This window comes from Carcharhinus amblyrhynchos, chromosome 9, assembly GCF_965287045.1.
Source record: "Carcharhinus amblyrhynchos chromosome 9, sCarAmb.v2.hapA, whole genome shotgun sequence".
In the NCBI taxonomy this organism is placed as follows: Eukaryota; Metazoa; Chordata; class Chondrichthyes; order Carcharhiniformes; family Carcharhinidae; genus Carcharhinus; species Carcharhinus amblyrhynchos.
Window position 1 is genome coordinate 98835184 of NC_137332.1, and position 22997 is coordinate 98858180.

At 48.0% G+C, this 22997-nt stretch overlaps 1 protein-coding gene across 1 annotated transcript; it reads right to left on the reverse strand.

The window, feature by feature from the left end:
* Positions 1 to 9383: 9383 nt before the first annotated feature.
* On the reverse strand, positions 9384 to 21955 carry LOC145348481 (zinc-binding protein A33-like). Its single transcript, XM_080196669.1, has 6 exons — positions 21567 to 21955; positions 19291 to 19386; positions 17833 to 18066; positions 13458 to 13480; positions 12906 to 13021; positions 9384 to 10973 (listed from the first exon to the last, which is right to left on the reverse strand). Exons 1-6 carry the CDS (start codon positions 21783 to 21785, stop codon positions 10429 to 10431), a joined length of 1233 nt encoding a protein of 410 aa, XP_080052795.1. The 5' UTR covers positions 21786 to 21955; the 3' UTR covers positions 9384 to 10428.
* Positions 21956 to 22997: the final 1042 nt, after the last annotated feature.

Genomic DNA, 22997 nt, shown 5'->3' on the forward strand with positions numbered 1-22997 from the left:
GTGTTGAAGGCTGAGCTGTCGTCAATAAATAGGTGAATGTGACTCAGGAACCTTGGCTGCAATCATACCCCTGTCAGTCATTCTGCGGAGGTGTTTCTGTGCAAGGACACAAACTGCCCTCTTGAACGCTTGTCAAAGACGCTGATAGCCACTGAATAGACGCTCCAGCAAACCACTCCCCTGATCCCCCTCCAACTCTCTCCTCTGCCCCCTCTCACCATCCCACCTCTCCGTCCCCTCCTGTTCAGAGCCCCCGCCCCATTGTCATCCCTTCACCGACATCATGGAGGGGTCATTCTCGCGTGGCTGCTTGTGGGATCTTGCTATGCACAAATGAACTGCTGCATTTCTGACGTCACAGAGTCAGCACCCAGGCCATCCTAGCGTTGTTTACAGATGCCGTGAGGGATTGGGAAGTCACTACATCAATGTGAGTCCTCTTTACACTGGATATACGATGCTGAAGACAGCTAGGCCGTTCGGTCCATCCGATCCGTATATCTTGTTTTAAATTCATTTGTAGGAAGTGAGCGATGCTGACAAATTTGCCTTTTGTTGCCCATCCTTAATTGCCCCTTGAGAAGGTGGTGGTGAGCTGCCTTCTTGAGCCGCTGCAGTCCCTGTGGTGTAGGTACACCCACAGTGCTGTTAGGATGGGAGTTCCAGGATTTTGACCCAGTGACAGTGAAGGAACGGCCGATATATTTCCAAGTCAGGATGGTGAGTAACTTAGAGGGGGAACCTCCAGCTGGTGGTGTTCCCAGGTATCTGCTGCCCTTGTCTCTTTTTAGATGATAGTGATCGTGAGTTTGGAAGCTGTTGCCTAAGGAGCCTTGGTGAGTCCTTGCAGTGCATTTAATGGGTGGCGCACACGACTGCCGCTGTGTGTTGGTGATAGGGGGAGTGAATGTTTGTAGATGTGGTGCCAATCAAGCAGGACTGCTTTGTCCTGGATGGTGTTGAGCTTCTTGAGTGTTGGAGCTGCACCCATCCAGGCAAGGGGGGCATATTCCTGACTTGTGCCTTGTAGATGATGGACAGACTTTGGGGAGTCCGTACACACTGCTGTCAGTTACTCGCTGCGGGACTCCTGGACTATGACCTGCCCTGGTAGGCCCTGTATTTACATATCAGTGCAGTTTCTGCTCAATGGTAACCCCCAGGATGTTGACAGTGGGGGATTCAGTGATGGTAACACCATTGAATGTCAGTGGGGAATTGGTTAGATCCTTACTTTTTGGTGACGATCATTACCTGGCATTTGTGTGGCGGGAATGTTATTTGCCACTTGTCAGCCCAAGTCTGGAAATTGTCCAGATCTTGTTGCATTTGAACATGGACTGCTTCAGTACCTGAGGAGTGGCAAATGGTGCTGAACATTGTGCAGTCATTGGCGAACATCCCCACTTCTGACCATATGACGGAGGGAAGGACGGTGAAGCAGCTGAAGTTGGTTGGGCCTAGGACACCATGCTGGAGGTCACTAAATGAATGGTTTCACTCTCTAATTACTCCGACGCAATTTTTAGATGAACCCGCAACTTGGACAGAGAATTTCTCTGAATCAGGGGAGTTCCAGGCTGGATCGCTCTGGAAAAATCCTGCAGGCTGAGCAAGGATTAGCAGCCACCATCTCCATTAGATAAAGCCTGCGGTCGCATCCTCGATTTAAAATCCATGGCCTAGCCCCCTCCCTGCCTCTCCAGCTCCTGTGACCCTACAACCACCCAGGATCTCTGCACTCCTCTATTTCCAACCTCTTGAACATCCCCAGATTTTATTATTCCACCACTGGCAGCCGTGCCTTCAACTGCCTGAGGCCCTGAGCTCTGGAACCCTCGGCCTAAATCACTCACTCACAATCTTATCTATCTTCCCCCCCTCCCCTTTCCACCCTCTTCCTTGCCCTCCCCCCCTTCTCTCCCTCCCTCTCTCTGCAATAAATCCTGTTTTCCCCTTAACTGGCGAATAAGAATTATGACATACCCGCTCTCTCTCACTCCTGCTCTCCCATTCCTGCGCTCCCACTTTCTCACTCTTTTTCTCATTCTCTCACTTTAAGACGCTCCTAAAAACTTGCCTTTTTGACATGGCCTCTAATCAGCTAAGCCAATACTTCCGTGCATGTTTTGGTGTCAGATTCTTGTCTGATTTGATGCTCCTGTGAAGTGTTTGGGACAGTTAAAGGTGCTATATAAATGCACCTTGTTGTTGTTGCAGGGCTGTTCCGTTTTGACTAAATGGCCTCATTATGCTGGTGAATTCTGTCTCGGTGCGGCAGAGATGTTGCAGGTACATGATTGAAGTCAGACATGTAGGTGTGTCAGACTGTTTGGGGGTAAGGACTTGGGGATGAGTTGTGGATTAAAGGGTTAACTTTATCGACTACTGGGCATGTGCAAAACTAACTACTGGGCATGTGCAAAAGGAGCTCTGTCACAGTGACGTCAGCAAGATGGCGGTGTTGCTGTGATGACACTGGAATCCAATGGGGCCCCCAGGGGGATAACTGTTCTGGGGAAAACATGGGTTCCAATCCCAGCACGGCCGCTGATGGAACTTAAATCCAATCATAGAAACCCGACAGTACAGAAAGAGGCCATTCGGCCCATCAAGTCTGCACTGACCACAATCCCACTCAAGCCCAACCCCCATATCCCTACATATTCACCCACTAATCTCTCAACCTACGCATCTCAGGACACTAAGTGGCAATATTAACATGGTCAATCGACCTAACCCGCACATCTTTGGACTGTGGGAGGAAACCGGAGTACCGGGAGGAAACCCATGCAGACACGAGGAGAATGTGCAAACTCCACACAGACAGTGACCCGAGCCAGGAATTTAACCCAGGTCCCTGGAGCTGTGAAACAGCAGGGCTAATCACTGTGCTACCGTGCCACCCATGAATACTTCTGGAATATAAATCTGGTCTCAGTAATTGCTGGTCTGGCCTACGAGATTGATTTGTTATTGTCACATAGAGTCATACAGGTTTACAGCATGGAAACAGGCCCTTTGGCCCAACTTGTCCATGCCACCCTTTTTTTTAGTGACTAAGCTAGTCCCAATTGCCTGCATTTGGCCCATATCCTTCGATAGCCATCTTACCCTAACTGTCTAAATGCTTTTTAAAAGACAGAATTGTACCCACCTCTACCACTATCTCTGGCAGCTTGTTCCAGACATTCACCACCCTCTGTGAGAAAACATTGCCTCTCAGGACCTTTTTGTATCTCTCCCCTCGCATCTTAAACCTATGCCCTCTAGTTTTAGACTTCCCTACTCTTGAGTAAAGATATTGACTATTTAGCTGATCTATGTATGTATTCGTATACAGTGAAAAGTATTGTTCCTTGTACGCTATACAGACAAAACATACTGTTCATAGATAAGGAAATAAGAGGGTGCAGAATGTAGTGTTACAGCCATAGTTAGAGTGTAGAGAAAGATCAACTTAATGTAAGGTAGGTCCATTCAAAAGTCTGATAGCAGCAGGGAAGAAGCTGTTCTTGAGTCAGTTGATATGTGACCTCAGATTTTTGTATCTTTTTCCCGATGGAAGAAGGTGGAAGGGAGCATGTCTGGGAGAGAAAGCGGGAGCCAGTGATATGAAGGTGGACAGTAAGAATTCCAATAGATATTTAATGAAGAATAGAAATTTAAATAAGAAAATAGTGCATTGTCTGGGGAATTAATGATAGAAAGTAGGGAGGTGGCAGATGGATTGAATGAGTATTTTGTACCTGTCTTCGTATAGAGGATAGCCAACAACTTAGAAATAGCTGCACATCACAAAATGGGAGGGCAGGAGGAACACAAGGAAATCACAATCACTAGGAAAGTGCTACTGAGTAAATTTTTTTTCATTAATTTGTGGGACATGGACCTCGCTGGCTGGCCAACATTTATTGCCCATCCCTAGTTGGCCAAGGTCAGTTGAGAGTCAAACATACTGCTGTACCTCCGGTGTCACATTTAAGTTTAAAGTTTATTTATTAGTGTCCCAAATTGGCTTACATTAACACTGCAATGAAGTTGCTGTGAAAATCGCCCAGTCACCACACTCTGGCACCTGTTCGGATACACTGAGGGAGAATTCAGCATGGCCAATCCACCTAACCAGTCCATCTTGCGGACTGTGGGAGGAAATTGGAACGCCTGGAGGAAACTCACGTGTGGAGAATGTATAGACTCCACGCAGACAGTGACCCGAGCCTGGAATTGAGCCTGGGCACCTGGTACTATGAAGTAGCAGTGCTGACTACTGTGCCACCCACATGCAGGACAGGTAAGGATGGCAGATTTCCTTCCCTAAAGGGCATTAGTGAACTAGATAGGATTTTCAGACAATAATCAACAGATTCTTAATTCCAGAATTTTTTTTGTTGAATTTAAATTCCACCATCTGCTGTGGCGGGCCTCGAACACTGGGCCCTAGCGCATTCGTTGAGTTTCTGGATTAATAGTCTGGTGATAATACTACTAAGCCATCACCTCCTTGTTGTTGGGTCTGCGGGCTGACAAATTCCTGGGTTCAGGTGAACTTCATCCTGAAGTGTTGAAAGAAATGGCGAGTGAGATAGTTGACATGATGGTTTTAATTTTCAAAAAGTCCCTCGATTTGGGGAAGGTTCCATTAGATTGGAAATCGGCAAAGTTATCCTCTTTATTTAAAAATAGATTGAGACAGAAAGCAGGGAACTACAGGCCAGTTAGCCTAATAATCTGTCATAAGGAAAGTGTTAGAAGCTATTATTAAAGATGTTCTAGCAGGACACATGGAAAAACTCAGGGGAATCAAAGCCAATGAGGTTTTGTTTAACCAGTTGATTGGAGTTGTTTAAAGGAGTCACATACGTTGTGGATAAAGGGGAACCTGTGGATGTACTGTACTTGGATTTCCAGAAGACATTTGACAGAAGTGCCACATCAAAAGTTATTGCACAAAATAAAAGTTGAAGGGCTGGGTGACATATTGGTATGGATTGAAGATTGGCTAACCAACAGGAAACACAGTTAGCATAAATGGGTCTTTTTCTAGTTGGCAAGATGTGATGAATGGTGTACCACAGGGATCTGTGCCCAAGTCCTCAATCTTCAGAAATGATTTGGGCAAGAGAATTAAAGGTCTGGTTGCTAAATTTGCTGAGGACACAAAGATAGGTAGGAAAATAAGTAGAGAAGAGGACGTAAGGAGGTGACAAAGGAGCAAAAATCTGACAAAAGAGATACAGAATCATAGAATCCTACAGTGCACAAGGAGGCCATTTGGCCCATTGGGTCTGCTTCAGCCATAATCCCACCAGGCCCTATCCCCATAACCCCGTGCACTTACCCTGGCTAGCCCCCTGACACTTTATCCATAGTGACACCCTGTCAATTTAGCATGGCCAATCTACCTAACCAACACATCTTTGGATTATAGAAGGAAACCGAGCACCCAGTGGAAACCCATGCAGAGAACATGCAGACTCCGAGCAGGCAGTGGCCCAATCCGGGAATCGAACTTGTGCTATGAGGCAGTAGTGCAAACTGTCACGGTGACACCCGGGCAAATGTGAAATTATCTATTATGGAAGAATAACAAAGAAGCTTATTATCTAAATGGTGAGAGATTGCAGAGCTCTGAGATGCAGAGGGATCTGGGTGTCCTAGTGCATATAGTTAGGAAAGCTAATAAAATGTTATTTATTGTGAGGGGAATTGATTTTAAAAGTAGTGACATTATACTTCAGTTCAACAGGGAATTGATGAGATCTCATCTGGAATATTGTGTACAATATTGGTCTCTTTGTTTAAGGAAAGATATAAATGTGTCAGAAGCAGTTCAGAGAAGGTTTGCCAGATTAATATAAGGGATAGGTAGGTTGTCTTATGAGGAAAGGCTGGAGAGGTTTGGTTTTTATCCATTGGAGTTTAGAAGAGTTAAATTCCTGAGTGATACTGACAGGGTGGATGTGGAGAAGATGCTCCCTGTTGTTGGAGAATCTAGAACTGGGTTCACTGTTTAAAAATAAAGGGTCTCTCAGATGGAGATGAGGAGAAATTTCTCTCTGAGGATTGTGAATCTTTGGAACTATCTTCCTCCAAAGGCAGTGGGAGCACATTCTTTGTATATTTTAAAGGCAGAGCGAGATAGATTCTTGATTAATGTGGGGGTGAAATATTATGGGAGATTGGCAGGTACATGGGGTTAACATCAGATCAGCCAACATCTTATAGAATGACAGAGCAGGTTTGAGGGGCAGAGTGGCCTACTTCTCCTAATTCATATGTATGCTTGTATGTGGCTCCAGGCCCACAGCAATGTGATGAACCCTTGACTACTCTCTGACATGGCCGAGTGAGACACTCCCTTCAAGGGCAGCTGGGATAGTTTCACCTCCCTTGAAAGAAATAAGTTAGGACAAAAGTCAGATAAAGCTAATCTCACTAAGGATCCACCCAGATTTTCTGTTCTTATTGAGAGTGCTCATTTTCTAACCTCTGTGAAAAAGTGGACTGTAATTATGTGGAAGCCTCTCGCGAGATCTCTTATAGAATAAGAAGCTAATGGGTCCCAGGATCAAGCCACGATAACTGTGTATGTTTCTGAGGATGAAGATCCTCTTATATGATGGATGTTTATTTATTAGTGTCACTAGTAGGCTTAAATTAACACTGCAGTGAAGTTACTATGAAAATCGCCTAGTGGCCACGCTCCGATGCCTGCTCAGGTACACTGTGGGAGAATTTACTATGACCAACACACCTAACCAGCACGATTTTCAGACCGTGGGACGGCACTGAAGGAAACCCATGCAGACATGGGGAGAACATGCAGACTCTGCTCAGACAGTGACCCAAGGCTGGAATCAAGCCTGGGTCGCTAATGCTATGAGGCAGCAGTGCTAACCGCTATGCCAGCCCCCCAGAATATCAAATGCTATTCTGATCATTATCACCTCTGAGGTATTGCCCACAGTTCAAGGTGGGATTAAGGCTCCTCCAACCACACTGCAATCCTGACTACTTTGAAGTAACAGCAGGCTACGTGTACAAAACTATGCTAAACTTTTATAAAACCGCGGTTGGCCTTAGTTAGAGTCTTGTGTTGAGTTATGGACTAACCACACGTTAGGATGTTTGAGCCTTGGAGGAGGTGCAGAAGAGATTTAACATAATTTTTTAAAAAATGTATTCGTCCATGCAATGTGGGTATCGTTGGCTAGGCCAGCATATATTGCCCATCCCTAATTGTCTTTTGAGAAGGTGATTGTGTCCTGTCCTCTTGAACCCGCTGCAGTCCCTGAGGTGTAGGTACACCCACAGTGCTATTAAGGAAGATGTTCCAGGATTTTGACCCATAGACAGTGAAGGAACAGCCGATATATTTCCAAGTCAGGATGGTGAGCGACTTGCAGGGGAGCCTCCAGGTGGTGGTGTTCCCAGGTATCTGCTGCCCTTGTCCCCGATGGACCTTGCCCTGATGGAAATGGTTCTGAGTTTGGAAGGTGCTACCTAAGGAACCTTGGTGGTTTCCGGCAGTGCATCTTGTAGATGGTGCACATGGCTGTCATTGTGTGTCGGTGGTGGAGACTGAAGGTGGTGAATGGGATGCCTATCAAGCGGGCTAGTATCCAGGATAGTATCAAACTTCTTGAGTGTTTTGGAGATGCACTCATCCAGACAAATGGAGAGTATTCCATTACACTCCTGACTTGTGCCTTGTAGATGGTGGACAGGCTTTGGGGAGTCAGGAGGTGAGTTACTCACTACAGGATTCCTGACCTCTGACCTGATGTGGTAACCACAGTATTTATGTGGCTAGTCCAGTTCTGTCCCTGGTCAATACTGATGCCCAGGATGTTGAAGATTGCAGACAATTGACAACAGAGACGGAGGGAAGATGAGGAGAATTGTTTGTTTAAAAGAGTGTTTGTGATTTGGGATGTGCTATCCAAAAGAGCAGAGGAAGCAGATTAACATTTGAAAGGTAATTACATAATTCCTCAAAGCAGTAATGTGTTGGAATGTGGGAAAAGAGTGGGGGGGGAACTGGAGTGGGATTAATTGGCCAACTTGACCAAGGAGCACACTAGCACAAAGTGGTCTCTACCTTTGCAGGCTGGACGGGGCTGAATGGCCTACCCCTGCTGTTAATTTGCAGATATTTGTACATGCTATTTGACATTTGTCCATCTAGAAGGATAAAGACAGCAGATACCTGAGAACACCACCCACGTGGAGGTTCCCCTGCAAGTCACTCACCATCCTGACTTGGAAATATATCAGCCGTCCCTTCACTGTCACTGGATCAAAATCCTGGAACTCTCCCCCTAACTGCGCTGTGGGTGTGCCTACACCTCAGGGACTGCAGCTCAAGAAGGCAGCTTACCACCACCTTCTCAAGGGGCAATTAGGGATGGGAAATAAATGCGTGGTAATGTGATTCCTTTTAAGGGGGTGATCGTTTGTGGGTTGCATGATTGGGCTGGATCCTATGGAGAGGCAGCAGGGTTCGCGAGGGTGCATGTCCTGGGATGGGGAGGACCCTCAGTTGGAGGCAGGGAGGGGAAGAGATTTGACCTGTGTATAGTTCTGTCAGACTTCCTATCCTGTATGTGTAGTGTATTATTAATAATACACTGTTTGTTGTTGGAGCCACAATGGGTTACCTCCATTTCCTACACCATAAATACTGTCATTTATCTCCTTGGTGTAAGTGGGATCTTGCTGTGCTGTGGCTGCCTCAATTCTGACATTGCAAAACGCTTCCAGGGTTACTCTGTCAGCTGTGAAGAACTATGGGCTGAGGATATGACAGGGTGCTATATCAATGTACAATCTTTCTTTCCCTTAACTTCATACAAGATGACAGGCAGACACACAATGACTCTACAATGTCCCTGTTTAATTATCAGATCACCACAAACAACAGCACTGAAAGGCAGAGTACAAAACTTTGCAGATACATTTTATAAAACGGATTTGAGTGACAATTGCCCGGCAAACATTGTTCAAACTACAATAACCTTAAATGTGACGCTGATAATCCTTTCAGAAACCCTGTTTAAATATTTCAAAAATTTATTGTTGTCACAAGTCAGCTTACATTAACAGTGCAATGAAGTTACTGTGAAAAATCTCTAGTTGCCACATTCTGGCACCCTGAGGGAGAATTTAGCATGGCCAATCCATCTAACCAACATGTCTTTCTTATTGTGGGAGGAAATTGGAGCACCCGGAGGAAACCCGCACAGACATGGGGAGAATGTGCAAACTCCACACAGACAGTGACCCAAGCCAGGAATCGAACCCAGATCCTTGGCGCTGTGAGGCAGCAATGCTAGCCGAGTTACTTACGTGTCCTCCCGTGCCTGTGAGGGTTTCCTCCGGGTGCTCCGGTTTCCTCCCGCACTCCAAAGATGTTCAGGTTAGGGGGATTGGCCATGCTAAATTGACCCTTAGTGTCCCTAGATGCACAGGTTAAGGGGTGTAGCCATGGGAAATGTGTGGGGTTACGGGATAGGGTGTATGGGAAAGGGCCTGGGTAAGGTATATGTCAGGGAGAGTCAATGCTGGTTCAATGGGCTGAATGGCTTCCTTCTGTACTGTAGGGATTCTGAGTCTATCACTGTAACTATAAAACTGGGTGGTCAAGCAGAATGTCAGCTGTTGCCATGAGGGTGACACTCCCACCCCAGAGGCAGAAGGTTCTGGGTTCAAGTTATAGAAAATCCATTCTGTGCTCACAGTCATAAGTGCATCGACAGTCTTGGGTTCCACTCTCAGGCACCCATGGGTGCCATTTGGAAGAGCAGATGTGTTCTCCCGGGTGACCTAGTCAGTGCTTATCCCTCAACCAGCATCAACACAAAGCCACCCTCCTAGGTTATCTTATTGTTGCTCTGTTGCTGATTTTGGGATCTTGCTGTGCACGCATTGATCTGTTGCACCTCATGACAGTGACTGCATTTTCAAAGAAGGACATCATTAGTTGGGGAAGTGCTTCCAGGTGTCACGGAAAGGCTCTGCATCAATGCGATGCTTTCACTGATGTCAATGGAACAAAAGCAGATGCTCATGCTGCTGCTGTGGGATCTTACTCTGCACAATCTGAAAGTGGAGTTTCCTCCCTCACGACCATGATTTCACTTCAGGAAAGGACTGGTTGGGGAAAGCATCATAAAAGGCTCTGCATAGACATAATTCTCGAAACAATGATGCTCAAATGCAAATGGATGCTGGTGCCATGTTGTGGGATCTTCCTGTGCAAAAATTGGCCACCTTCTTCCCTTACATGGCAACAGTGGTAACGTGGCGTTGGCACTTTGGGATGTTCTGAAGGTGTGGTTGCGCGGTCAAGTCCTTTTTCCTTCCCATTAGTCGACCCCTCAGCGACCTTTCAAGATGGATCACGCGCCCAGGTCGCCCCTTGGCCTAGAGTTTGGGCTGGCAGATGGTGACTGGGGCCGAATTCCTCCGCCCGTCCCGCAGCCCTGGGCTGAAGAACGGGTAAAGTTTCTCGGTGAAGTTGGCGGTGAAGGTGTAGAGGTGGGACATCCGGTCGGCATCATAGAAGGACACCTGACCCCCCTCGTAGTCCAGGTAAATGCCCATTTTGCCAGGTTGGGAGGTTGGGTCCAGCCGGGTGGGGGGTGAGGTCAGAGCACGGTAGTTGCTGCCATTCCTCAGCCACACGGCCCAGTAGCCGTCCTGCGGCGACAGGGTGATGTCCCCCTTCCGCTGGGCCGACTCCTGTGCCACCCCCACCACCCACTCCGTCTTGTCCTGCACCTCCACCTCCCAGTAGTGCTTGCCCGCCGTGAAGCCCTGGCAGGCCAGGACGCAGGGTGAGGAGTCGAACCTCCGCGGGTCATCGGCGACCTCTTGCCAGTTCTCGTTGACCCCGACGCTGGTCATGTCCTCCCGCAGGGTGAGCCAGGGGCTGGCAGTGTCTGGGTCAAGGGTCAGGGCTGTGGGGACTGCAACAAAGAGAGGAAGCCTGTTAAGCCAATTGAAAATCTTGATCGCCTGGAGTCAGAGCCTCAAGCAGCACAGGAGAAGGCTGTTCAGCCCCTCTATTATTCTGACCCTTAACTATACTTTCTTTTATTCATTCAGCGGACATCGCTGGCTGGTCAGCGTTCATTGCCCATCCCTAGTTGTTTGAGGTCAATTGAAAGTCAACGACATTGCTGTGGTTCTGGAGTCACGTGTAGGCCAGACCTGGTAAGGTTGGCATATTCCCTTCCCTCTAAGAGGGTGGCATGACAGCACAGTGCTGTTTTACAGTGCCAGGGGCCCAGGTTCAATTCCGGCCTCGGGTGACTGCCCATGTGGAGTTTGCACATTGTCTCTGTGTCTGCCTGGGTTCCTCCGAGTGCTCCGGTTTCCGCCCACAGTCCAAAGATGTGCGGGTTAGATGGATGGGTCATGCTAAATTGCCCCTTAGTGTTCAGGGGAGAAGCAGAGTAAATGCGTGGGGGTTACTGGGTGGGATTGTTGTTAGGGCAGGTTCGATGGTCCGAATGGCCTCCTTCTGCGATTCTACAATTCTAGTGAACCTGATGGGTTTTATGGACAGTGGTTTCTTCGGTAGATTCTTTACTCCAGATTTTCTTCTTGTTTAATACAAATTCCACCAGTGGCTGTGGTGGGATTCGAACCTATGCCCCAGAACATTAACTAAGTTTCTGGAATAATAGTCTAGTGATAATATCACTAGGCCATTGTCTCCCAACTGCCCTGAATTTGTAACCCTGATGCCCTAAAAACGTTTGTATTTGAGTTTCTCGATCCTCTATTTTGTTGATGGTATGTGTTCCAAGGAGATTAATTCTGTCCTGGATTTGAAGACTTGTGTGTTCCCTGACGTGACTCTTGAATGGAACATAGAATCCGGACAGTGCAAAGGAGGCCATTCGGTCCATTAAGCCTGCACTGACCACAGCCCCACAGGCACCCTATCCTCATGCATTTACCCTCCTAATCCCCCTGACACTAAGGGGTAAATCACCATGGCCAATCCACCTAACCGGCACATCTTTGGACTGTGGAAGGAAGCCAGAGCACCCGGAGGGAACCCACACCGAAATGGAGAGAACGTGTAAACTCCCACAGACAGTGACCCAAGCTGGGAATTGAACCCAGGTCCCTGGCAATGTGAGGTAGCAGTGCTAACCACTGCGCCGCACCCCTAACTCTAATTTCCGCCTATAAATAGTAACCGGTTCGAGAGATTTAATTCCCAGAAAGTGCCTGGTTGGAGATCTGACAGGAAACTTTCAGCACAGACAAGTGAGGAGTTAATGGTGCAGAGGAGGTTTACTAGGCTGATACCGGAGTTGAGGGGATTGAGCTATGAGGAGAGGCTGAATAAACTAGGCTTGTACTCGTTAGAGTTTAGAAGAATGAGGGGAGATCTCATTGAGACGTATAAGATGATGAATGGGATGGATAGGATAGAGGTGGAGAGACTCTTCCCGCTCAAAAAAGACAGTAGGACTAGGGGGCACAGCCTCAAGATAAAGGGGAGGCGGTTTAGAACGGAGTTGAGGAGGAACTTCTTCACTCAAAGGGTGGTGAATCTCTGGAATTCTCTGCCCGTTGAAGTGGTGGAGGCTGCCTCGCTAAATATTTTTAAGAAGCGGGTTGATGGGTTCTTGATAAGAGAGGGGATTAAGGGTTATGGGGAGAGGGTGGGAAAGTGGAACTGAGCCACAACAGATCAGCCATGATCTTATTGAATGGCGGGGCAGGCTCGAAGGGCTAGATGGCCTACTCCTGCTCCTATTTCTTATGTTCTTATGTTCTAATGGAACAAATCAGCCCATCCACACTTTGCCTCAGATTATCGGCAGCTGCAGAATTTTATTTAAATTTTTTTTCCCCCCACCACCATTCGAATTCTTTACCTGGGACGATGCTGTTCCTCATCTCCTTCCACACCCGGTACTGGAGAGGGCCTTTGAATAGGCCCATGCACAGCTTTGCGGAGAGCACTTTGGGATGTTGAATCTCCTCGTGGGGCCTGTGCACAGTAAGAGTACAGAAAGTGAGAGGATGGAACCAGTGACAACAGATCTGAGTGGGAGGAGGGGTGGTGGGGTCCATGCAGGTGGTTGTTAAGACATGCAGTGATCCATTTATTTATTTAAGCTTTTTTTATTAGTGCCACAAGTAGGCTTACATTACCACTGTAATGAAGTTACTGTGAAAATCCTCTAGTGCCACACTCTGGGTAACACTGAGGGAGAATTTAGCATCGCCAATGCATCTAACCAGCACGTCTCTCGGACTATTTGAGAAAATCAGAGCACCTGGAGGAAACCCGCGCAGACACGGGGAGAACATGCAGACTCCACGTAGACAGTGATCCAAGCCGGGAATTAAACACGGGTCCTCATACACGACAATGTGATTCTAAGAATTGCGATGAACAGCAGGCGAGTGAATTGCATACATACCTCTCCCTCAGCCAGTTGATCTCCTTTTTTTAAAAAAACAAAAGAAAGATAGAAGAACAAATGTTAGATGGCCGCGGCAGTTAACTCACGGAAATTGAATCACTGTTACTAGGGGGTTCCCCAAACTCTGGGCCTTGGCAAGGGCCTAGGCTGCAACCGCCACTGCCTCCCCATCCTCCTCACCTCTGCCCCCTCTACTACCACCCCCCCCTCCCCCACAACCTCCCACCACCCCCTCTTCATCACTGAAATCAGTGGGGTGAGGTTTTGGGGTCATGGTGTGACCTCAGAGGCAGCAAAATGGCTGCTGTAGATCTGATACTGAACGTCCTATTAAATCCTGTCTCCTGTTTCTCTATTGGTGGATATGGCTTTAAGGACAGCTCTTTGAGGCCTTGGGAAAAGATAGTTTTTTTTTAAACCCCACAGTTCTCACTGCACTGAACTCAGTAGCCATCACACCCCTCCACGCGGGAGCCAAAACAGAAACCCCTCCCCTGGGCCAATTCTGAAGCCTTAAAGTGAGCTCGCATTGGGAAAGAGAACAAAGAACATTACAACACAGGAACGGGCCCTTCAGCCCACCAAGCCTGTGCCGTCACATGATGCCTTTCTAAATGAAAGCCCTTTGGCATGATTAGGTTAGAAAGATATTGCCCGTTTGGGAGAACGGGTCAGGTCCCAGGACTTAAGCCCCGTTTTGCGTTGAGTTTGTCTGCGGCAGTCTTATGTTGACTGTGCTAGGACTTAGATATAGAATAAACTGTTCCACTAGTTTACTATCACTGGTCTTATGATCTTTATCAGTGTTCAATATCATACCTCCAAACATAATAACCACTCCGGCACAGAATCGGGCATGGCGGCACAGTGGTTAGCACTGCTACCTCACAGCGCCAGGGACCCGGGTTCAATCCCAGCCTCGGGTTTGTCTGTGCCAAGTTTGTACATCCTTCCCATGTCTGCCTGGGTTTCCTCCGGGCGCTCATTCTTCCACTGTCCAAAGATGTTCGGGTTAGATGGATTGGCCATTAACCCTAATGTCGGGGGATTGGCAGGGTAAATATGAGGAACTATGGGGATAAGGCCTGCGTGGGATTGCAGTTGGTGCAAACTTGATGGGTTGAATGGTCTCCTTCTGCACAGTTGGGAGCCTATGATTTTATGAAGTGGAGAGTGTTCCATTGTACTCCTGACTCGCAACTTGTAGCGGCTTTTGGGAGTTTGTTTTCCACTGTGTTTGCCTTTCTGTTTCACAGTGCAGCTAATGATGGGCTTTTTGTCACTCTTTGTGTAGTCAGAGAGGCGGGGGGAAGCAATGTACAGCTATGGATGTCAGATATCCCAGCAAGCACTGCAGTGCAGAAAACCCTCTATGTCTACTGCTTTTCTCTTTATAGCTGAAAAGTCTTTGAAAGAAGTGTCAAATGAATCTCACTCCCTTCCTCTCGCTCAGGAGCCATGCAAATTGTGTTCTTTTCAACTATTTCTCCAATTCCCCTTTGACTGTAATTATCAAATCTCCTTTTGATGCTCTTTCAGGCACGGGGATACCATTAGGATGTTTGCATTCGTAGTAGAGACCGGAACTAGGGGGCACGGTTTGAGAATATGATGTTTACCATTTAAGAAGGGGATGAGGAGAATAGTTTTTTTTTCTCAAAGGACCATTTGTCCTTGGAATTTGCTTGTCTAGCAAGTAATGGGGTTAGCCCATCAACATGATCCAAGACTTGCATTAGACAGGTTTTTGATAAGCAAAGGGGCAGATGGAAAAGTGGATTGGGGTCTCAGTTCCAATCAGCCGTGACTTTAATGAAGGGTGGATAGGTTTGAAGGCCCACTCCTACTCCTTAGCCCTCTGTGTACCATAGAGTATTAGCTTTCGGAGCGCTTGCTGCCCCTTCGTCAGGTGGGGGAGGGGTAGTAAGCGCTCTGAAAGCTAGTGAACCAGATTCGTGGGCCAATCAACAATGGTTTCATGGCCATCCGTAGATTTTTAATTCCTGATTCTTACTGAAAAATCAGCAGGGTAGGGTTTGCAGAAACAATCTTGGAATTCCAGTGACAAATGGACATTGGTACTGGGACATCAACTGAGCAAAAGAGTATAGAAACTTGACCCAAACACTGCTGGGCTGAAGATTGACGGGAACGGCAGATTTTGAGGAAAAGTGGGTATTTTGGAAGAACATTGACTGCCAATTGGAAGAGATTGAAAACAGGGCTTAAAGATAAGATAGCTTCTACTATTGGGGTGTTTAGGAGAAGTTATTCTAACCAGAGAGGATAGGCCTGGCTTTTCACTGAGCAGAGAGAGAGAGAATCTTGAGGGTTCATTTTAGCCTATGCTTTCCATTATGAAGCTAACACAATCGGATTGCTGACCCATTTTATACAAGGCTGCTTTGGTTTTCTGTCTCACGCTAACTAGGAGCAGGAGTAGGCCATTTGGCCCTTCAAGCCTGCTCCATTCGCCACTCAATATGTCATGGCTGATCTTCCATCTCTGTCGGTACCATGGAAATCCAGCAGGGCCGTGTGTAAAACAGGTAAACAAAGTGACCAGGTTAAATTCTTTAGCATAACGGTACAAAAGAGTAATTTGACAAGAAGTGCTCAGTGAAGAAGTCCTCAGTAGAGAATTTGGAAGTTCTGTGGGAGAAAGGGACCTCGATGTGTTTGTCCACAGACCTCTGAAGGCAGAAGGGCATATTAGTGGAGTGATGAAAAAGGCATATGGGACACTTACATCTATCAATCAAGGCATTGAGATGGGAGGCACAATGGCACAGTGGTTAGCACTACTGCCTTGCAGCGCCAGGGACCCGGGTTCGATTCCCGGTTTGTGTCACTGTCTGTGTACAGTTTGCACATTCGACCCATGTCTGTGTGGGTTTCCTCCACACTCCAAAGATGTGTGGGTTAGGTGGATTGGCAGTACTAAATTGCCCCTTAGTGTCAGGGGAGTAGCTAGGGTAAATGCTTGGGGTTATGGGTGAGACTGTAGTTGGTGCAGACTCGATGGGCCGAATGCCCTCCTGTGCTGTAGGATTCTAAGATCTATAGATTACAAAAGCAGGGAAATCATGTTGGAGTTGTATAGAACTTTGGTGAGGCTATAGTTAGAGTAGTGTGTGCAGTTCTGGTCGTCACATTATAGGAAGGAAGTGATTGAACTGCAGGGAGTGCAGAGGAGATTCACTAGGATGCTGCTTGGGATGGAACATTTAAGTTATTAAGAGAGGTTACGTATGCTTGTGTTGTTCTCGTTGGAACAAAGAAGACTGAGGGGATGACCTGATTGAGCTGGACAGGATTATGAGGGACTTGGACACAATGGAAAGGGAGCAGCTGTTACACTTAGTTGAAGGGTCAGTCACAAAGGGGACATAGGTTCAAGGTGAAGGGTAGGAGATTGAGGGGGGACGTGAAGAAATCTGTTTTACCCAGAGGGTGGTGGCAGTCTGGAATGCGCTGCCTGAGAGGGTGGTAGAGGTGGGTTGCCCACAGGGTGGTTAGGAGGCCATTCAGCCCTCTAAAAGCAGGTGACGGCCTCTCGGTAAGGGAGAGTGCGAGCTTCCCAAGATGGAAACCTCCCCCCCCCCCCCCCCCCCCCTTATCTATCTCACACAAGTCTCTCTCTCTCTCTCAATTTGGCGATGTTTTCAGTTGAAGATATTGTTAAACATTCCTTGGCGCCTTTGCGGAGAGGGAAGGCTGTGATCTCTGATGCCTTTCGGGGCCTTGAGGCCAACTGGAATTTTCTCTTCGACTCCTGAAATAAAGCCTCGGAACAAGGCAGCCCACGAGCAGAGACTAAGAATTCAGCCCCAAGACGCTGCTGCAGGAAACCATGTGAGAAAATCATCAAAGGAGTGTCAAAAAACTGTGTGTATTGACCATTTTTGTTTATCATAGAATCCCTACAGTGCAGAAGGAGGCCATTTGGCCCACCGAATCTGCACTGACTATAATCCCAGCCCTGTAACCCCACATATTACCCTGCTAATCCCACTGACACTGCGGTTCACTTATCATGGCCAATCTTTTGGAGTGTGGGGGGAAACCGGAGCACTCGGAGGAAACCCACGCAGACATGGGGAGAATGTGCAAACTCCACACCGACAGTGACCCAAGCTGGGAATCGAACCCAGGTCCCTGGTGCTGTGAGGCAGCAGCACGAGCCACTGTGTCAGCTGTGCGGCCCCAATTTCTTTAAGATACTGAGGAGTAATCCCACTCAGCACACCTCTCCCCCTCCCCTAAGACAGATTGAGTGGGGCTGGGGTGGTGACTGATGAGAGTTCCTGCAGTGAAAGCTCCAGGAGTGTGCATGTCCAGTGTTAGTGCCCCCGCCCCGAGTCTGTGCTACCTGTAGGAACTGCAGGCTGTCGCGCTGATTGACAGCAGCCTGGCAGTAGATGATGTCCTTCTGTATGGAGATCAGGGCCCGCTGGATACCGCGCAGGTTTTCTTCCAAGGGTAGCAGCAAGCCGCTCGTGTACTCGGCCAGCTCCATCCTCATGACTCGCTCCCTCTCATCCAGGATCCGGTGCATCCTTGTAAACTGCTCCGCAACATGGCTCGTCAGATCCTCAATCATATCCTGTAGGAATAAAAACATGGACTGAGTGGTGCCATGGACCAGACACTGACCTTTCACCTCTGAGACTGAGTGGCCTCATGGACCAGACACCGACCTTTCACCTCTGGGACTGGGTGGCGTCATGGACCAGACACCGATCTTTCACCTCTGGGACTGGGTGGCCTCATGGACCAGACACTGACCTTTCACCTCTGGGACTGAGTGGTGTCATGGATGAGACACTGACCTTTCACCTCTGAGGCTGAGTGGCATCATGGACCAGACACCAATCTTTCACCTTTGGGATTGGGTGGCGTCATGGACAAGACACCGACCTTTTACCTCTGGGACTGGATGACATTCAGAACCAGACACTGATCTTTCACCTCTGTATCAGGATGTTGTCATGGGTCAGACACTGACCTTTTACCTCTGGACCGAGGCAGTGTTATGGGTCAGACACTGACGTTTTACCTCTGGGAGTGGGTAGTGTCATTTGTCATGCTCTGACCTTTCACCTCTGGGAGCACACAGTGTCGTGGGTCAGCCGCTTGGATTTTACCTCTGGGACTGCTTGGCCACAAAGGTCAGAACCTGACCTTTCACACCTTGGACACAGGTACAAATTGTGAACACATCACTGAGATGGAGATCCCTTCCTGTCTAAACTATTTAAAATAAAATATACAGTTATCTTAGTGTCAATGTGAGCATGGCATGCAAACCTCTTCCTCTTTGGGGTTCAGTTGTCAATCTTGGTCAAGATGGCAGGGTACTGGGCAAATCGGTCAGTCTGCTGGAACAGGTTACTCCCTTGTGAGCCAGGATGGTGGAGAGTAAGAAGTACTGGTCACTCTGCAGGATCAAGATGACAAGCTCAAGACACGAGGTTCAAAGCACTTCTTTCCTCTTCAGAACCACACCCATACTGGGAGTGTTTGATGGGGACAGTGTAGAGGGAGCTTTACTCTGTATCTAACCCCGTGCTGTACCTGTCCTGGGAGTGTTTGATGGGGACAGTGTAGAGGGGGCTTTACTCTGTACCTGACCCTGTGCTGTACCTGTCCTGGGCGTGTTCAACAGGAACAGTGTAGAAACAGCTTTAATATGTAACTAACCTCATGCTGTACCTGTCCTGGGAGTGTTTGATAGTTATTTTCATTGCCCAACACAAACATCCTTTATTTTGACGACTTTTCAGCTCTTCTGAATCTAGCTGGGGGGGAAACGGTATTGGAAACACACCTTGAGAGCTGCAATCTTGTGTTCTTGTTTCTTCATAATCCCAGTGAACACTGCCTTCCTGTCCTTGAGTGCGTTTAGAGAGAATCCCAGTTCATTCTGTGAACACAAGTAAAGATTTTTTTAACAACTACTGAGGTGTGGGCATCACTGGCATTAATTGCCCATTACCTGTCCTTAATTGCCCTTGAGAAGGTGGCGATGAGCTGCCATCTCAATTCCTTTGCAATCCATGTGGTGCCGGTACATCCACAGCATTGTTAGGGAGTGAATTCCAAGAGGCAGAGCCAGCCACAGTGAAGGAACGGCCGATATATTTAAAAGTTAGGATTGTTAAATTAAATTACAGTTCTGCCTCTTTTGAGCCCTGCCTGTGTCACGTGAACAGTTCCGCAATGCCATCTTCCGGTACCTAGCACTTCAGAATTGAGGGGGAACTGATGGCAATATGTTTGACTATTTTCCACTTCACACCGAAGTCCCCAAACTGGAACCACCCCACGCATGAGGGCACGCGATAGAGCGGGTTACTGGGCAGAGCTGGAGCAAAACTCCTGTTTGACCTAATTGGTCATTAATGTCGGGACAGTAAAATTCAACCAATCCAAATCGTGTATCGAGGGAGTGCCTGCTGGGTTGTTGTATTGAGAGAATGGTCACCAGGCTTGTGTATTGAGGGAATGGTCACTGGGACTGTGTATCGAGGGAATGGTCACTGGGACTGTGTATTGAGGGAATGGTCACTGGGACTGTGCATCGAGGGAATGGTCACTGGGACTGTGTATCGAGAGAATGGTCACTGGGACTGTGTATCGAGGGAATGGTCACTGGGACTGTGTATCGAGAGAATGGTCGCTGGGACTGTGTATCGAGGGAATGGTCACTGGGACTGTGTATTGAGGGAATGGTCACTGGGACTGTGTATCGAGGGAATGGTCACTGGGACTGTGTATCGAGGGAATGGTCACTGGGACTGTGTATTAAGGGAATGGTTACTGGGACTGTGTATTGAGGGAATGGTCACTGGGACTGTGTATCGAGGGAATGGTCACTGGGACTGTATATTGAGGGAATGGTCACTGGGACTGTGTTTCTGGGGAATGGTCGCTGGGCTTGTGCACCGAGGGAATGGAGGCTGGGCTTGCTGCTGGGAATGTGTACCGAGGGAATGGTCACTGGGGTTGTGTATCGAGGGAGTGCCTATATATATATATATAGTATATGTACATTATTGTCTTGGATGGATTAGTATGTTTTTAGATGACACAAAGATAGGTGGAGTTGTGTGGACAGTGTTGAAGGTTGTCAAAGCATACAACAGGATATAGATCAGCTGCAGATATAGATAGAGAAATGGCAGATGGTGTTTAATCCGGGCAAGTGTGAGGTGCTGTATTTTGGGGGATCAAATGTACAGGCTAAGTAAACAGTTAATGGCTGGACCCTGAACAGCATTGATGTACAGAGGGATATTTGGTTTCAAGTCCATAGCTCCCTGAAAGTGGCTACAAAAATAGAGAGTGTGGTAAAGAAGGCAGATGGCATGTTTGCCTTTATTAGTCAGTGCCTTGAGTACAGCATTCAGGATGTCATGTTACAGCTTTCTAACATTTTTGTTAGGCCATACTTTAGAATATTGCTTTAAATTCTGGTCGCCATATTAAGGGAAGAATGTGGAGCTTTGGAGAAGATGCAAAAGAAGTTTACCAGGATGCTGCCTGGATCAGGGTGTATGAGCTATAAGGAGAGGCTGGACAAACTAAGCTTGCCTTCTCTGAAGTGATGGAGGCTGAGGGGAGATCTGAAAGAAGTCTATAAAATTATGAGAGGTGTAGATTGGGTTGACAGTCAGAATCTTTTCCCCAGAGTTGAAATGTCTAACACTATGGGGCATGCACTTAACATGAGAGGGAGAAAGGAGATGTGAGGGTCATGTTTTTTACACAGAGAGTGGGAGGTATCTGGAATAAGCTGCCAGGGGTGGTGGTGCAGGCAGATACAAATGGGGCGTTTAAGGGGCTTTTAGATAAGCACGTGAATATGCAAGGAATAGAGAGATATGGACCAAGTACAGGCAGAAGGGATCAGTTTAATTTGGCGTAATGTTAGTGGGCTGAAATGCCTGTTCCTGTGCTGTACACTCTACGTTCTGTACAGACTCAGAGCTGGTAAGTGGGCTTGGGCTAGAAGACCACTTGTCGGTTGGCAAGCATGTAATGGGCTAAGTGGCCGTCTTGTGTGTGGTATAACATCTACAGTCGATCGCAACCAGTGCCTACCTTGTAGATTTGAACTGCCTCGGTGATGAGGTTGAAGTTGTGGTCCCTGTGTGTTTCGGTATCGATGCACAGCAGGCAGGCGAGGGTCCTGTCCACCGTGCAGTACATCTTCAGCGCCTCGCCATGCTCCTCGCAGTAAGTCTTCCTCCTCCCTTCCTTGCTCTGCTGTTCCAAGGCCTCCCCATTCTTGGGTGACAGGGCAGGGTCTGGCTGGGGCATTGTGCCAGCGGTGGGGTTGGCGGGGTGAAGGCGAGACTCTGCCGCTATCGTTCACACCCTACTCCACTGCCACCCACTTACCCAAGCGCCCACCTGGTGCTTGGAGAGAAAAAGGTTTTAACGTTTGCCTGGACGTTCCTTGAATCCAGACTGCAGCTTCCAGGCAGACGTTCCGACTCTCACTCACTGCAGGGGTCAAGTGTTGAGTTATGTCGCGAGTATTTATAACCCTCGTCAACTGATAGCCTTGAGGCACCCATCAGTACCAGTTTGTTATTACAGTGATCTGATACAGCTGGAGGTTCACCAACCACCACCCACTCCATCAGCCCTTTCCACAAGCACTCAGCACCTTCCCATTCTCCCCCAGACTCACATCACTTCACACTTTCCCAGCTAATCCCTTGGGATTTTCCAATTTTGGGTACTTCAGCCCTGTGAGGTGCAGATCCGTGGACTCTTGGTGGGAGGACGAGGGGGAGAAGTGTTACTCTTGATTCTTTACACCAGTCACTGAAAGCTAGATTTTGCCAGTGTATTTTGTGAATGTGTCCCACATCTGGGAACACGGCCAATGAAGCTCGCATTTCTGTAGCCATGTAACAAATCATCTCGAGGCCTTTTAGAAATTTGACCCCGTGACACATGAGAAATACCAGGAGACCGAAGGCTTAGTCAAAGATTTGAGCTTGTAATGAGTACCCTATAGGAGGGAGAAAAGTGCTGAGAAGTGTGGGTGTGGCGAGGGAATTCCAGAGCTCAGTTCCCCAGGCTACTGAAAGCATGGTGGCCAATGATTAAAATCGGGAATGGTGGAGCGATCAGGATTGGAGCAGCGTAGCAGGGATCCCGGAGGGTTGTGGGGCTGGAGGGAATTGCAAAGGTTGCAGGACCAATGGGGGGAATGGGATGGGGTCGGGAGGTGGGAGTTGTCGTCGATTTAGCTCAATTGGCTGGTTTATGATGCAGAGTGACACCAACAGCAGAGGTTCGATTCCTGTGCCGGCTGAGGTGATACAAAGCCTCCTCAACCTTGCCCCTCATCTGCAGTCCAGTGACCCTCAGGTTCAAATCACCACCCACCTCACCGTCACGTGGGATGTCGTTCGATAAGGGACCGTTGAGGGGGGCAGGCGCTGACTGGGGGGATTCAGACCTAGAGTTGTGGGAAAGGTGGACAAGAGGCAGGGATGCCACCGAGTGGTTTGAGGG

What these genes read in the sequence shown, in the direction of transcription:
- LOC145348481 (XM_080196669.1), bottom strand. Translation starts at nt 21,785, where the DNA reads ATGCCCCAGCCAGACCCTGCCCTGTCACCCAAGAATGGGGAGGCCTTG. An exon ending in ACAAGATTGCAGCTCTCAAG is followed by an intron (nt 18,067 to 19,290) that starts GTGTGTTTCCAA and finishes TTATTCCTACAG; the next exon opens with GATATGATTGAGGATCTGAC. An exon ending in ACAGCCTGCAGTTCCTACAG is followed by an intron (nt 13,481 to 17,832) that starts GTAGCACAGACT and finishes TTTTAAAAAAAG; the next exon opens with GAGATCAACTGGCTGAGGGA.